This window comes from Falco naumanni, chromosome 6 (genome assembly GCF_017639655.2).
Source record: "Falco naumanni isolate bFalNau1 chromosome 6, bFalNau1.pat, whole genome shotgun sequence".
NCBI lineage: Eukaryota > Metazoa > Chordata > Aves > Falconiformes > Falconidae > Falco > Falco naumanni.
The window spans coordinates 4,931,393-4,947,759 of record NC_054059.1 but is presented as its reverse complement, the minus strand read 5'-3'; the positions used below and the strand labels follow the sequence as shown (position 1 = coordinate 4,947,759).

General features: G+C 45.1%; 1 protein-coding gene across 8 annotated transcripts in view; it reads right to left on the bottom strand.

Moving 5' to 3' along the window:
* Window positions 1-695: 695 nt before the first annotated feature.
* Window positions 696-16,367, bottom strand: part of GABRR1 (gamma-aminobutyric acid type A receptor subunit rho1) — a 36,276-nt gene continuing 20,604 nt past the window's right edge. For 7 of the 8 annotated variants that reach the window (XM_040598871.1, XM_040598872.1, XM_040598874.1 and 4 more), the window contains 8 exons: window positions 15,931-16,037; window positions 14,488-14,555; window positions 10,655-10,878; window positions 8,476-8,558; window positions 7,134-7,274; window positions 6,524-6,676; window positions 4,632-4,828; window positions 696-3,834 (listed from right to left, as the gene is read on the bottom strand). In XM_040598871.1, coding sequence (XP_040454805.1) covers window positions 3,547-3,834; window positions 4,632-4,828; window positions 6,524-6,676; window positions 7,134-7,274; window positions 8,476-8,558; window positions 10,655-10,878; window positions 14,488-14,555; window positions 15,931-16,037 — 1,261 coding nt within the window. In that variant the 3' untranslated portion in view covers window positions 696-3,546. The remainder of the gene's footprint in view (window positions 3,835-4,631; window positions 4,829-6,523; window positions 6,677-7,133; window positions 7,275-8,475; window positions 8,559-10,654; window positions 10,879-14,487; window positions 14,556-15,930; window positions 16,038-16,367) is intronic. The other variant, XM_040598875.1, reaches the window with a different exon arrangement.

Sequence of the window (16,367 nt, the reverse complement as noted above, 5' to 3'; positions counted from 1 at the left end):
GTCTTGCCATATGAGCAAGTACAGGAGAGGGGCATCCCAGGGGTTTCTGCTTGCTCATCAGGGCTTGCAGGTAATTTGGGGCTGGTTTGTACTGAGCGTTGCTTACTTGGACATCTAATGATACGATGATGAGAATATCTTTTTACTGGGGAAGGAGAGATTGATCTTTCTTCATGCCTTTTCACTATTGTCTGTTGCTGACCGCAGTTTGCCTCCTTGCTGCTTTGCCCTATCAGTAATTATCAGCATCCTTAAAGACTATTAAGGGCTTCAGTTTCCAAAGCTCTTAACCTAGACATGCTTACAGGCAGAACTTGTCTATCCATAATCCACATGGACCTACCAATACCCTTTGACTTATAAAAACAGCATCATCCCAGGCTGGGCTTTGGGCTAACTTCCAAGGAATTGGTCTGAATTTTGTTGCAGAGTATCACCCTAGGCAAGAAGAGTGAGGGCTGTAGCACACGGTCTGGGGTGGAAAGCTTAATGTCACCTTCTCGGTGATTCTGAGTGTATGCAGGCTGATTGTCAGAGCCCTGCCTGTGAAATCCCAGGGCTCTCCAGCCCTACCAGTGTCACAGGATTTAAGGACATTTGGTATTTGGCTGGCTCGAGTCCTGAGCAAAAGGTCTTGCGTACATGTATAAACTCATGGAGATTGTTCTTTTGAAGGTAGAAAACACACAATGCTGTACAAATGCGAAGTTTTATTGTGATTTTGAGTGTTTCTAGAAATAAACAAAACCAAATCACTGATTTATTGTGGAAATGGAAAGGAGCAGATTGTTAATAATTGGATAAAGGAACCATACACCAAAAGCTTAAAAGCCAAATAGCTGTGTATGTAAATATGTTCAGTGAGTACAGTTGATGGCAAACGCTGGCTGTATATGACATATGCTGTACTTGGAGAATACATCTATATACACATTTATATAAGACTGAAAAGGCACTAGAGTTTCCCAGATAAAAGACAAGTAAATTAACACTGTGAGTCCAAACATGGAGGCTGAGAGGAGTCTGTTCAGGGAGATGTGCTGGGAGAGAAACTTTGAAAATCACATGAGAAGACAGAAACCAGTGTCCCGCTGAAAGCCAGGGAATTTGAAAGTCCAGCTGCCATTTGTGCCTTCACAATCTCCCTCGATATACTAGTCAGATGCCAAATAATGTATGTACTATGGGATTAATGAGCCTACAAAGGAATGTACAGTACTGCAGCAAACTACATAGCATTAAGCTTAAGAAGCTGGACAGCTTACTGTAAAATCTGGCGCTCCTCTTTGTGGTGTGCTTAAATTGTAGAAATAAATGGTTTCTTACAATACAGAGAATCTAGATATGATCCTGTGCAAGCAGTACCCAAGAAATCTTGGAGCTATTTGTTGGAGAAGGTGCCACTGGAATAAGGTGGCCAAACCTGGTGGCCAGCCTTTCCTCTGCTTTTGCCAGAGTGACCTTTCTACCTTCGTTTGACTGAAATGTTTATGATTTAAGAAAACAGGTATTTTTTTTTAATCTCTTGGAAACACCTACTGGAAAATAACATGATATGAAGGAAACTTGATAAAATGAAGCAAACATAATATGTGTATGTGAAAAAAAGCTATGTAGAAATAAGTACTAAAACTATCTTACGGATGGGTGTGTCTTTTAATGATTTTTAGCTTTTGTGATTTCATTGCCTTACCTGTGGAGTGTAGGCTGTAAGTGCAAGGTGAGCGTACATAGTTATGTAGGTCAGGATTTTAGCAGTTGTAAGAAATGCTGAGTTTGTTTGTGACATTTATTTACATGGGAAATCAAAGCAACAACCAGCAGCCTTCAAACAAGTGCAATGTCTGTGTCACAAGCCTAATGGTAGAGTGGCAGATCAGTCAGGCCAGGGTGGATTTCATGTAAGAAATTCACTTCCCTTTTGGAGACACAACTGCTTTGGTCTGATTCTCAGACCAGTTGTGTTTGTCAAGACAACAGCATCTGCTGTGCAGGGAATAATGAATTTTGTACTTGTGTGCAAAAGCGTGGATGTGTTCAAAGTCCTGTTAATCCAAACCCTCAGTTAGCTTTGTGGATGTAGGTGTGTAACACATGGCAGCAGACCAACTAAATGTCCGTGCTTTCTGAGACGCCTTTGGTGCTCCTAGTATTGTAAAGGCCCCTGACTCCATCCACCCAATTCTTGTTTTCCTGAAATATTTTATTACTTCTCCATTACAGATTTTGCCTTTTCCATACGGAGCATTTATGCTGACTGGCTGCTTTGCAGAAACTGTGATGGAGGCTTGGGACTTAAGCCATTGCCGAGTGCCCCCGGCACCAGATGCGTCTTCTTGCTTCTGCCCTGGAAGGTGCTGACCCTGCTCTAAGAGCACAGCAGGCTGCAGGGTGCCAGGGGCATGACACAGTGTGAAAACCAGTCAGTGAGTTCTACCTGGGTCTGCAAGGGAGCTGTTGTCTCGTGGTAGGAGCTCCTTTTTACTTCAGCCCAATTTTTTCAGCATGGTCTCTTTAGTAACTCAAAGATGAAGTCCTTACTACTGCTTTGTCAGCTGTTGAGCACCTTTCTGTTACGCTTTTACTAAAAACAGATGGACTGGGCTTTTCCTGGAAGCAAGTACAATTACTGGTGGCTTTACAGGCTGCAACAGGTTCTCGGGCTGTATAGACCAGGAATGTCCAGGCTATCTCAGAGAAAAGAGTCTTCCCCTGAAGTAGTTTGATTCTTTTCATAGACACCTGTTTGTCTTCACTGTATCATTTTGTAGAGCAATCTGTTTCCTCCTGTAGAAAACTCAAGAGCAAAACTCCCACTGACCCAAATAAGCAGGTCCAAGGAGATCTCCTGTGTTTCTCAGAGGGTTTGGTTAGCACAGCAGGAAGCCTGGCTTTTGTTCATTCCTTAGTAAATGCACATTGCAAGTCAAATTTAAAAAAAAAATATTTTAATAACTCTGAAAGTATTCCTACGTGGACTTGTCAGTGCAGTACTGCTAGGGCAGCATGCGTTGAGCAGTGCAAGCAAGCTGTAGCCATCAATAATGTGTTTCCTGATACTGGCTGTTTTCTGTTTGTGATGACCCTTTCTGACCTCATCCTGCAAACACACAAGTATTTGCATATTCTCGTATTTATTGGTATTGTACGTGATAACTCTGCTGAGCTGAGAGGAGTATGCATGCACTCAGGTACTTAGAATTAGGGTTTCAGGGGCACAGAATGGAGGATGCACCATATATAAGCAACTGGCAATTATAGTCACTTGTTAAAACAGTTTACAGTGGCCTGTGAGGCACAAGAAGAAACATAGCACAGCTTTAAATAAGTATAAAATTTTAGACTGTATATCCTATATTTTGCTGAAATGCGAAACTTGTACAATTATTTATGCCACAGATAAATTGCATCTAATAAAAAAAAAATCCTGGAAAAAGAAAGTCAATCTTCCTTCCATTAAAATAATTCATTTTCTTTCTGTTAGCCTATAAGACTGTACTTTTGTTTAATGTCACGATGCTCTGTGACTACAGAAGTTACATATATTTATGAAAAAATGGACCAGTATATCAAATTAAATAGGATGTATGCGCCAGGGAATATTATCCTGGAGTACTTATCGATGGCGTGAGTGTTGATGCGCATGCTGACGTATCTCTGGTTTTTCCTCCTGCCTGAGCCCCTCTCGGATCCCAGCGCCAGCTGCACCATCATTCGGTCCTGTTTGTCCCCGTTCTCAGACACGTAGTGCCCCAGTTCGCTCACATCGCCGTCGTTGTAACTGCCGTCCATCATCATGGGCCGAGGCTGGGCCAGGCTGCACGCGCAGGGAAGCTGTGGGCACAAGCAAGTGCAGGGTGGTTTTGAGTCGTGTCTGGATATGCACAGACAGCCCTTTTCCCCTTACAAAAGTAGAGGGGACAAGCCTGGGGAATTCAGGCTGCTGGGACACAGAAAGGAGAACGACAGGATGGTGCTGGGCAGTGATTTTTCCCTCTCCTTTTCACGTCTGCAAGACACAGCGTGGTCAGGGGGAGCGCAGGGCTGTCTGCGGAAAAGCTCATTTGGCTTAAGCGCTGCTATCGGGGGTAAATAAAGGTTGAAGCTGAGAAAATCAGAGAAAAGAGCAGAGGGAAACCACAAGGAGGAATATATGGAGCTTGCCCTGTTGGGAGAGAGAAGCTTAGGCTGAAATTTTGGATGGTTATAATGTAATGTAACAAAGGCAGAAGGAGGAAAGTTGGACCGTTGTGTAAGTTTAGACCGTGCCTGGAGAAAAGTGGTGGGTATCTGCTGTTACCCAAAACCCAGGGCAGAGTATCCATCTGGTGCTATTCACAGGTTTGGATCTGCAGTATGAAAAAGTGTTTAAAGGTAAAATCCTAAAATTTATCCCATTTATACAGACACTGGAGGCCTATATGTAGAGGGAGTTGGCGTCCTCGGACCCTGAAGAAAGAGCAGCGAGCTTGGGTGCGGGTTGGCTGCAGTGAATCTGTACAGCCTGGAACGCCTCACTGCTGGCGGCTTTTTGTACACAGCGCATCCTCCCCCGGCAGCGGAGGGCAGCACGCTGCAGCTGCAAACCTTTCCCAGGGGCATGAAGCTGCACTGGAGACAGAAAACCTCACCTTGTCCCGCAGTTTCCTCTCCTTCCGCTCTTGCACCGTAGTCAGGTAATTCACAGCCGCGTATTCCAGCACTGAGAGGAAGACAAACACAAAACTGACCCACAGGTAAATGTCCACTGCTTTGATATAGGAAACGCGAGGCATGGAGGCGTTCACCCCAGTGATGATCGTGGACATGGTTAGCACGGTGGTGATCCCTGGGAATACACCAACAGAGAGACTGTAAGACACTTTCAAACCAGGCTCTTCATCACAAATACCGCTGTCGTTGCAATTTCTTGACACCTGAATTCACCTTGCAGTATTGTTTTTCACATTTGGGCAGTGGGTTTCACTGCCGGAGGAGGAAGGTCCAGGCAGCCCTGATTTCTAACTGGGGTTTTCTTGTTTTTTCAGTGGAAACAGCTCTACTTCTGGTCTTCAGGGTGCTGATAGCCTGTTCCTTGCCACACCACTAGCCTCCCACCCCGTGGGCGGGCAGCAGCGCTCTGACCCTGCGCTGGCTACACCCTGTCTCCAGGCTCAGGACAGTGCCTGGAGGCGTACACAAGTACACAGAGTTGGACTCAATGATCCTTATGGGTCCCTTCCAACTCAAGTTGTTCTATGACTTTATGATTCTGAGTATTTCAGTTTCTAATTCAGCCCTCCTGCAACAGGGGCACAAGTGAATCCCAGCTGCCGCTGCTGCTTCTACCACTTTCCCCAGGCCTGTGTTTTCCATCTGCTCCAGGGAAGTCCTGCTGCGGGGGAAGTCACCAGCCAGCTCTGCTGCATGGTCTGTGCTTTCCCTGGAGCAAGAGGAATGGGGCTCCATAGGGCAATGCTGCCCGGCGTTATGCCATGGGCAAGCACGACGAATGCATCAGCAGGGCAGGCGTCCATGTAGCTCGGTGTCATCCTGGCTCTGAGGGAGGCTCTCTGTGACCCTCTTGTGACAGGGGCTAATTATGTCACATTAATGATCCCTTTGAAAGTTGAAATTATGTGTATAAGCACAAAGGGCTGAATTTACAGTAGTATCTAAGTGCTAACAAGTACTGCTAAAGGCAGCGCCTGCATCTTCTGAAAAGCCATGGCCCAAACCCTTACGCTCCTTTTAATGATGTCTCAAGGCAATGGATGTTGTTTCTAAACACAGACATGGATAACTGCCCTGTTGCCATCTCTGTTATGCCTATACGTATCCTCTCCACTGAGGAGTATGATTTTAACAATAGATGAAGTCTTCAGGTGTGTTGCCTGGAATAAGCAGAAGCAAGCTTGGGCTCGAAGGCTGCAAACCCACAAACTTTGCTAAGGGCAAAGCATCCACTTCAGAAGAAGATTTATGTCCATATCCTAGTGGTGCTCCCATGGTGACCGACATATGACTGCATCTGTCTGAAAGGTGCTGCAAAAGTGGAAGCGGAATCCCTCACATTGCACTGTAAACTCATTTAACAAGTTGAAGAGTGCAGCTCAGCTGACTCTGCTACCTCCACCCTCTCTCCTCTGGCAGAACTCGATAAACTGAAATTTTGCCAGGGCTGCTAATACTGATTTTCACCTCTCTTGCTGAAGTCTCTGAAGGATACCGACACTTGGCTTTGTATGTGCCCCGTCTCTGTCAACAGCAATAAAAGCAGAGCAGGATGTTTGCTCTCTGATTTGCACCACATGCAGCCACTGCTTGTGCAAGCAGGGAGGGCGATTCGCTTGTCACCACAGGGCAGATGGAGAGTTTATACCACGACCGGTCCCCTGCATGGGGGACATACCTGTGGCACAGCTGATTTCCATGCCACAAGGCAATGTGGGGGAAGCGCATGGCACGGGATTTCAGCTTGATGGTCAAGGCTGCAGTTGCAGCAATTGTCCCTTAGGTCTGCTGACTACAAGACTGTTTTTACCTAGTGGGACTCTGGCAGGAACTGCTCGGCGATCGATCCAGAAGGACACCCAGGACAACATGACCATGAGGGTGGCGGGGAAGTAGGTTTGGAGCAAGAAGAAGAAGATGTGTCGGCGTAAAGTGAAGTTTATGTAGAGGCGATTGTACCATCCTGTATGACAGAGAGAAGGAAAAAGAGAAGTCACAACAACATCAAACTACTTTCAGATAAGGCAACGTTGCATCAGGGGAATAGCACTTCATTTTCTTTTAGAAAAACACAGTTAATGACCACTGATCATTGCAATGTACAGAAAAGACTCGTTACTGAACCAGCTATCAAAGTGTCTCTCAGGACCATATCTTCCAGAGATTATAACATAACCTGTGCCCTCAGGGAATTTAATTCATATTAAGGCTTGTGATCTTGAAGAGGGATTGTCTTTCTGACTCCATAACCATCAGGATGGAAGTCTGTGGCAGGGACAGCAGCCTCAGCATAGAAGAGATGCAGGTCTGATGGGCCACAGGGAGACCTCCCAGTGGACAATCCGCCATGGTCAAGGTCAAGGGAAACAGTTTGCACTTCTTCCCCCAGCCCACTCTCTGACAAGCACTCCAGTACCCACCTGTGCTGCTGTAAAAGGCGAGTTTTGTGGTGGTGTGAAACTCCTGGATCAGGAACTGGGACAGCGATATCCTCTCATCTGTTTTTAGGGAATCGTTCCCATTCTTCCAGTAGAGCATGAGGTCATCTTCAGTGTAGGCATCTAGGGGAGCAGAGCAAACCGCAGTGCAGTGCACCTAGCCAGTTGCTATCACACCCACAGCCCAGGGTGTGCCCACACACCTTCCAGGCCACCTGTGAGGTCCTGGCTGAAAAGGCTAAATGCCACCACCTAGCTGAGAGCCACGCCACTGAGGGGCATGGTTGTGGCAAGGAGTGGGCTCGTTCATTGTCACAGCCCTCAGGCCTGATGCCTGGTGCACTTTGTAAACCCTTCTGTTTCTCTAATCATAATTTTGCACACACAATATGCGTGTCAGGTAACCCACCACACCAGAACTTGAAAAATTGTCCCCTGCGAACATCCTAAAATCCAAAGCAAAGGAAAGGAGATGTGAGAAAAGAGAATGCTTGGGGTAATGGGAGGAACAATCTATCAATAGTCTGAGGCATGCAGGAGGAAAAACGCTTGCCTGTGATCACACATGAACATTACGGCTCTTGGTTTTCTAATACGTACAAATACAGTAGTGTTAATCCTTTCAGATGGGTTTAGTAGCAGCTCTTCCCCGACGGGGAGAAAAAAATCACACTTCAATGTACTAAAACAGAATTAAGATTATAATTTCTTACTGCAAATTTAAAAAGGAGAAGAAAGAACCTCCTAAAAAGCTAGAAGTTTAAAATGTTGCTGTATGGAATCTAGCCATTCATATGTGTGTCAGACTTTGGACAAAGGCGCTACATGTGGGTGTAAGCTGGGTTTACCTCAAATAGCTGTAAGAAACATAAGAGGAAGGTGATTAATGTCACTGTCTCATCATGGTTTCTACACCATGGATGAGCAGATGGGGCACATGAAGGGCATAGGGCTATTTATTTATGTGTTTGAGGGCACCTGGGCAAGCGGGTGCTGCTGGAGACTGCTGACCTGCAGGCAAGTGGCCGTGGTCCTCTGGGGATGGGGTGGCAGCATGACAGGCTAGCTGGCTCTCAGGGATGCTGGCCAGACAGTGCTCACAGTTGGTCTTTAAAAACACTACGTTGTTGCAAATGCCATCTAAGGCTAGTGAAAAAATACGGGCAGGGAGTTTTTCTTAATGTTGAAGCCTGCTGACTTTGGGTAGAGCTCCCATGAATGTAGCAGCAGTTCAATTATTGGCATAATTATTGATATAATTAAATACATTTTGGGTGACCATGGGGTGCAGCCCTTAGCTCCCCTATACCTCTGTTTTACTTACAGCTTTCAATCTCCAGGGAACATGTCTGTGTGTCCAGGGGAAAGCGACTAAAATCCATGTTGCACATTGCTGTTACTGTAACTCTAGGAATAATAAAAAACACTCCGTTAAAAAATTGTCTTCTCATGCAACTGAAAAATAGTAAAGCTGTGAGTTTGGGTTTTTATTAAGTAACTACCTGGCCAGTAAGAGTCCACTGAAAATAAATAACTTCCATTCAGCTAAAGACATTAGCCTTTAGTTAAAAGCCATTTCATCTCAGCAAACTAGTGTTAGAAATGATGACTAGAAAGTTAGGCCATTACAAATTGCTACTAGATCACAAAAGTGCTGGAGAAGAAAATGGGAAAGGGCAGAGAGGGCACTTTTTCCTATTTGGCTACCAGCAAGTATCTCTCTGCAGAGATCTGTGCTTTCAACAATTGCCTTGTGCAGTAAAATAATTTCCATCAAAATTTTATCAAAGCTCTCGTAGTGCCATGAGGGTAATAGGTAGTTTTCTCTGCACACAGTGAATTTCCAGGTGCTCAGTGAGAACCCAGTGATGACACATGGGTACCAGCCACCAGAGTACACATGCAGCGCCTCGAGTTAGGGCTGGAGCTGGTATGCAGAGACCACTGAAATGCTCTGCCCCATCGATCAAAAGCTCTAGTCTTCCTACAGTCTGATCGTCTCATTTTTGAGAGCACAATTTATGTTTGCACTGGAAGCATCCATAGATCTTGACTCAACTGGCTTGAGCTTTAGGGAAGTAAATGAAAATAGAAATAGAAATCATAATGGGGGAAGAATTAATGAATTATAGCAGGGCTAATGGTAGGCAGACATCTGTCACATAATGATAAAAGCACAATGCAGTCCCTCATGTTAGTAGTCCTTCTGCATTTGTGCATTCCTGCTGATGTTGCTTTCCTGTCTGGATTTAATCTTGGAGTGAAAGTTCTTGGCTTTGTTGTTTAGGTGCCACTGAGGTGTACAGTCGTTTCCAAGACAAGAGAACACAAAGTCTGACAAAGAACCTTAGAAAGACAGATACCAAGATAAAATACAATTTACAGGCAAAGACATTTAGCAAAGGCAGGCAGGCAGCAACGACCCATTTGCTGTTAAGGGGAGACGGGCATTCATGCTTCCCCAGCACTCCTAAAGCGCTCCAACCTGCAGCTGCCACTGAATAAAATAATGAAACTCTGTCAATTTGCTATTCAAGACATTCACCACCATTTTGTACAGGACAGTTGTCTAAGCACAAGACCGTGCATGGGAGGATCTGAGTAGTTTGATAGCCTCCTGTTCACATCTTCTTTAGACAACTGTAAATGCTTGCAACACAGATGATTGGTATCATGCAGCTAAATGAAAAGGTATAAAGACATGCATGCTATAGGTGAACATTATGTCATTTTGTTGCCCTTTTTTTATTGTACTATGGACCTGAGCAGCTTTGGAAAGGCCTAAGTAACACCTGAACTTTGTCTAATATGTTGAGTGAAGAAAAGGCTTTAATAATGAGAAGGTAGACACTGTTCAGGGTGTGAATTCCCATCAACAGTAAAGATAAAAATATCAGAGAACAAGAAAATTCTTGTCAAACCGATAACCCACAGGGAATCAAGAATTTCTTTGTTTGCCTTCCTTTCATAAAATCATAAAACACCCTGGCACGCTGAGGAGCTGATCTTCTCACCTCGTGGCAGGCCCATCTCTACCTGTGCCACTCCTAAGGCTGCTGTCTAACACGCCCTTAAAGACCTCCACAGGTCTTTAGCTATAGCTGCCCTAGATTTCTGTTTATTGCCAGACATTCTCCTCTCCCTCAGATCGTGCCTCGCCTCTTCAGCTGTGCCCTGCGGGGCTGGCAGCCTGCTGGTCCCCGGTGAGCTGCCCCAGGGGACTGCCACATCTGGCCACAGCTTCCCGACAGCAGGAGCAGGGCTAACCAGGCACACAGGGCGACGGGACGCTGGTGGAACCAGCAACGCTGGCAGAGCAATTGGCTTCCTGCGCCAGGCACTTACTGAATTTGCGCAGGGGCTCAGATGCCTGTGCGTGGTCAGCACGTTTCTCTTTGTTATTTTATTTTTTAGTATGCAGTCACGCCAAAACACAATGCAGGAATCAAACCGCTTTCCCTCTCACTGCACTAATAGCTCACGCTGACTGAATGCAGCTTTACCTGAGGCTATAAAGGACCTTCCCATCTGGCTGGACCCGCAGCATGACATTGTCTGTCGTGGTGTCGTGGATGAAGGAGCGCTTGGAGTGGACGAAGAACATATCAGGGACCCAGATCTTCTTCACCAGCCTGCCGTCAAATGTCATGCTTTGGTTGTTGGTGCTGGGGAAGGACAGCCTCTCGTCTTTCCAGTAGTGCCTCAGATAAAGTGTCATGGTGAAGTCCTGCAACGAACACACTTGTGTCACCACTTACCCCTTATCGGCATAGCAGTGATTTCTCCTCTCTGGGACAAACCACGAGCTGTGAAGCACCATTCTGAAGGCACAGCCGCTCCCTGGCTGTAGCTTGTTTATTCCTCAGAGCAGACCCACTTACTGGGTTCAGAAATCAGAGGCCATCCAGGGGGCGAATCCTCCTCTGGATGCAAATGTTGCATTGTGCTGCCTTCGGGCCATTCCAGTGACCAAAAGGCAGACATGCCGAGGCAGCGGCAGGCACAGGGTGCTGCCGACCACTTAACCCGCCATGTGTTTCTGGATGCTGCCCATCAGGAACCATCCATGAAGAAACACTTGCTGTCCGCGCTGCCCTCCACGCTGCTCCGGCAGCTGCCTTCTCCCAAGCAGCTGGAAGAGCATGCTGCAGAGGAACCTTTTGCTCCAGCACGGCCACTGAAATTTTTTTGATTTGATATTTGACCAAAATGGGGGGCTTTGTACTCTTTCTCACCACAATCGTACTCTTAGATCCAAGCCATGCTCCTTCCCTTTGAGCTGTGTTGTATTTGGAGTCAGATCCCAGAGGTCCGTACACTTGGGTTTGCCTTTGCCTTGATTTCCAAAGAAGCCCTCACGCGTATGAAGATAAGCTCACGCACAAGTGTTTATAAGCATGGCATCTTTGAGTGCAGCACAATATATTGCTCATAAACTGAGGGACATCTCTAAGACTGACCAGCCTGCCGTGGTATCTGGGGCAGTGGAACTCAGATGGGTTTGGGGTGGTTTCTTTTGAAATTATTCGACCCTTGAATTTTTTTTCCACAACACTTTCCCAGCATTTTGAAATACGGGGGCTTCTGCATGCTTTTTTCAGAAGTGATTTGTTAGTTGCAGCCCATGTTATTATTACACTAGAGGCCAATATAATCCTTGGAAATGCTTTCTATTGCATCCAACTGAAGCTCCCAAAGCCACTGACCATGTATGTAATTTGTTCTCTTCCATTTGATCTGTTCTATAGTGTTCTTTAACATCTTTTCTCTGTATTCAAATTTAAAGAAGATTGTTCTGGGAAACCTTTTACATTGACTCCTGTGTGTTAATGTGTCCTTTAAACAGTAATAAACTCACAGATGTTTGCTCTTCAGTGAGAAGTCAATGCCTCACTTTTTTGCATAAAGTTACATTTATGGTTGCTGTGGAAAAATCAAATATTGTCAGCTTTCATTAGGAAATATCTATTAATACTACTTTTAGACTATTAAACCGGGAGGCACAATATTTTACAATGCATCATCTAAAAATTCATCAAGCAACAACTATATAATATCTCCCTCTTCTTTTGGTCCATTTCTCAGAGACACTATTAGCTCTCCCATTGTGCCTGCGAATGAATTTCCAATCCTGGGTAACAATCTGGTTTTTTCCTTCTTCCCATCTTTCCTCCAGGTAAAACAGCTGCCCCACACATCCTGCAAAAGCTCTGTTAATTTCAGGGTCATTGGCCCATAATAGGTATTTATAAAAATTTTAACTAATTAGACAACAAGATTCTGATTTGTGACATCCTAAATTTATAATGGCCTCTATTATTTTACCACTTTCTTGCAAATAGAAAGTAGGAGAAAAGAGGAAAAGTTTGATATATCTAACCCCTCAAGCTTAAATTTATTAGACAGTGAGCATCTCTGTCACTGATCTCTCTTCATTTAAAAAGCAAGCAACAATCTTGCAAAGCGCCATGGCTGTTTTTCTATAACTCTGCAAGAATTAAAAATAATTAATTCCAACAATACAAAGTCGTCTCCATCATTATTTTGCAAACAGGCAAAAATTGACCCTGAATGCTTTTTTAACCCAAGGCAACACAATGCTTTTCCCATGAAACTGGGTGTTGCAGCACCGTGTTAAATGAGGAGCAGGGGCAGTATTCAAAACCCAGGGGGAGTCATTCAAAATCATAATGCTTGCTTAAAAAATGAATGGAATTGTTGTATTTTAATGCCAAAATCCTCAATGTTAAGTTCTTTCCCTTTGTTTTCAAGTTCCAAAGTTTTTCAGGGGCTTTCCAGCCAACTTCACGAGCTTTCTCATCAGCGAGAATGGCTGGGGCCATCCCAGGAGAAGCGAAAGCTTGGAGTTCCCATGGCTGGTGGTCAGGGTGCCAAGAGCACCAGGGACAGGGTGACAACTGGAGGGCTCCCCGGGGCTGGGGAGAATGTGCCCTCTGATGTACCTCAGCACTGCAACCCTGCTGTACCCTGCGAGCGGTCGGTTGGCTGCATCGCCTGCTCAAAAGCTGAAATAGCTGCAGTGAGAAGAGCCCGGGCTGGCACAGCCGTGTTCCTGACTTCGACATAGGAGGAGGCTGGGCACAGACTCTTTAACCCTATGGCTGTTAATTAGGATCACCGAGAAGTTGGGGCTTTCTGTGAAAGCTTCAGAGATGTTTGATACTTTCGTTGAACGAGCAAAACGTTTTGAAAAGTATTTTGTATTGGGATATGATTCTTTTTTTTCTCTTCCAAAGCAAAAGCTGAGCTGCTCAAAGAGCCTGGGGATGCTCCAACAAGATGGGTCTGACAAGCTCTGGATTTTGAAAGGGTGGATAAAATTGGTGTATATCTTGCAACGTACATTCAGGGCCATCTCTCGTTTCCCTTCTGTGCGCCTGCTCTCCTACACAGGCTGTTGTTTACGTATCATCTATGCATGTATAATCTTCCCATGGAAAATCTCCTGCAGAAATCATCACACCTTACTTTCAGCAGTGTTTTGTGATGAAAAAAAGCCCCTATAGCAAAAATCAAGATCAAAACCTACACCACTTTGAGAGCATTTGAAAACTGACCATTTTCACATTACCAATTATATGGTAGGAAAAGAGAGACAGAGACTCACTCATGAATTTAGCCTGTGCAGAGAACCAGCATTAGTCCTGCGTGCCTCTGAAATCCTCCTTCAGCATCACTGCGAGGTCACAGGAAGAACCAACAGAGCCTTATGCTGGTCCTCAGCACACAGCAGGGGTGGTACAACTGCTAATGCAGCAAAGGCAAGTTCTGGAGAAACTTCTCCCCTCCAAGTTCATTCTGGCTGTCCTGTCAAGAGCAGTAGTTCCCAGTCTGAACGAGTGTTGCTCTCAGGATGGCTACATAGCTTCTGGTTGGGAGCTAGCTGGCCCCTGACCACCTCAGAACATGGCCAAAGAGACTCTGTCATCGAAGTGCCTTAAAACTAACACATCAGCTGGTCTCCTCAGAGCTTTTAAATGCGTTATCACTTCTTTAGAAAATGTAAAAACCCAAATCCTTTGGGACAGTCTTGGCAGTGTTGTAGCATTTTGCCTTAGAGAAAAGAAAATACCAGATTTCTTCCTTCTGCTTCAAGGGAAGACAGTAGCATGAGGTCAGTAGAAGAAATTGTTGGCAGATTCAGATCAAATCCGAATCTGCCTCCTTGGCTGTGGGGTGTCTGTTCCTGGAGGTATTCAAACCCTACGGACACAAACCCAGGCAGCCTGCTCCAGCCAGCCCTGCTTTCTGCAGGGGTTTGGGCTAGATGGTCTCCAGAGGTGCCACCTAACTTTAGCCCTTCTGTGACTCTTACCATGTCCACCTCAGAAATGCTGTCCAAACTTTCAACTTGGACATCCACCCCGACAGGAATTGCAGGGCCTGGGGGGAAAAAATTAAAAGTTGACAAAGCATGAACTTGGTGAGACAAAGCAATCCTCTGGCTTTTGTATCTTAGAGATAAAAACAGATGCTCAGTCTGAAACAGAAACAACAGTAAACAGAAAGTAGAAATTATTGGAATTAATAACAAACCCCTCCTAATAGTGAACAAAATCAGCAATGAGACTGACCTATTAGTGATCTTCTCTTTTTATTATGTCATCCTACATGGATCCCTCCAAAATTTAAAAGCAATTTAAATTGCTTTTAGCTCTAGCGCTCGGGTCCAGGGCTAGTGAGACGGATGCCCAGCAGAGCATCCATTCACATGGAGAGCAGAGGCAGCTCAGCTATGGGAATGTGGGAGAGTTACTCCAAATTTTTCCCTCACTTCTGCACCTCTCTCAGGCTAATAACGTCCCTAAGAGCTACTCCGTGTATTTGACTTTCACACGGCTCAGTGCTCGGCTGTGGAAAAGGCAGGGTGATGGGAAGGGATGTGTTGCAGGACACAGACATGTGCCACTGAGCCTGCGGCTCCTGAGAGAAGGGTCCGACTGTGACCCCACATAATAAGGATTTTGATCTTTTTTCCCTCCTCCAGGATCTGACTAGCCCCTCTTATACCTCTGGCAATTACAGCACAGAAGATCCGTCAAGACAAATGATGCTCACATTAGCAGACTGCTATGAAACTGAAACCTTTTTAAATTAATTGAACATGCTGGTATTTGGTATATTGAGCATTTAGCAATAAAATCTTCTTTCATCAGAGTATATAATGGTATCCTGGATTTGAATGACCATCTGTCAGCCACAAAGGGTAGATAAATTACAACATTCTCTAATCCGATGGGCTGAAAGAAAATGTGTTCTCCTTCATCCATTTCCCTGAAAGCTTAAGTTGCTCTAGCACACAGCCACAAAACTGTGAGCAAGCATTAGCACGCGACAGTCAAAATATTTTGTGTTATACATTAAATGGCCAGGTCAGTAAGTGTGTTACATGATGTGATTACGCACACACATCACCATAGTAAGATGAAATCTTAGAATTTCCCCATCATCCGAGAATAAACATAAGGTGTATTTGCAGATTTTTATTAGAAGTGCTGCTGAATACCAGGAATATTCCATTGCCAGTATTCTCATTTCCATGCCTTCGACTACACTATTCACTCATCAGAGGAAGGCTATTTCACTGCACCCTTAACCCCCCAAGCATGTAATGAATTCACAACACAAAATGACAAAAATTAGAGACAGAAAAGGCTCTGCTTGTCAGTGTTCACAATGCCTGTTCACCTGAGTATGTTACAGTATAAAGGAGTGACAGTATAAAACAGGAGCAGTGACAACTGGGCACATTTCATACCTCCAAAACCTGGTCTCATGCTGAAGTCATGGTCATCTATTCGCAGCAGCTGCTCTGACTTCGTCAGGGGAGATTTGGTGATGTCAGGGCTTCGTTTTAGGATTGGGCTAGCAGGAGGAGAGAAGCACAGCTATGAGCCCTGAGCAGTGCCGGTGACAAGTACGCGCCCGCTTCGCTCCGTTACCCCTTAGACCATTTGCCCCTTAGACCGTAACGATGTGACTGCTTGCGGTGGCTGGCAGCATGTCATTGAACAATGATTCCTGCACTCAACATACAGCTTAGGCACCTGTGATAATTCTGGCACTGAGAAAACACTTCTTTGGCGACTTTTCATCCCTGTAAGATTACCTCTGTTTATAGCAGTTTGGAGGTAATAATTCAAAAGTGTGAGCTGGAGGAATCGTGTGTGTGGGTACGTGGAGAAATGGAAACAG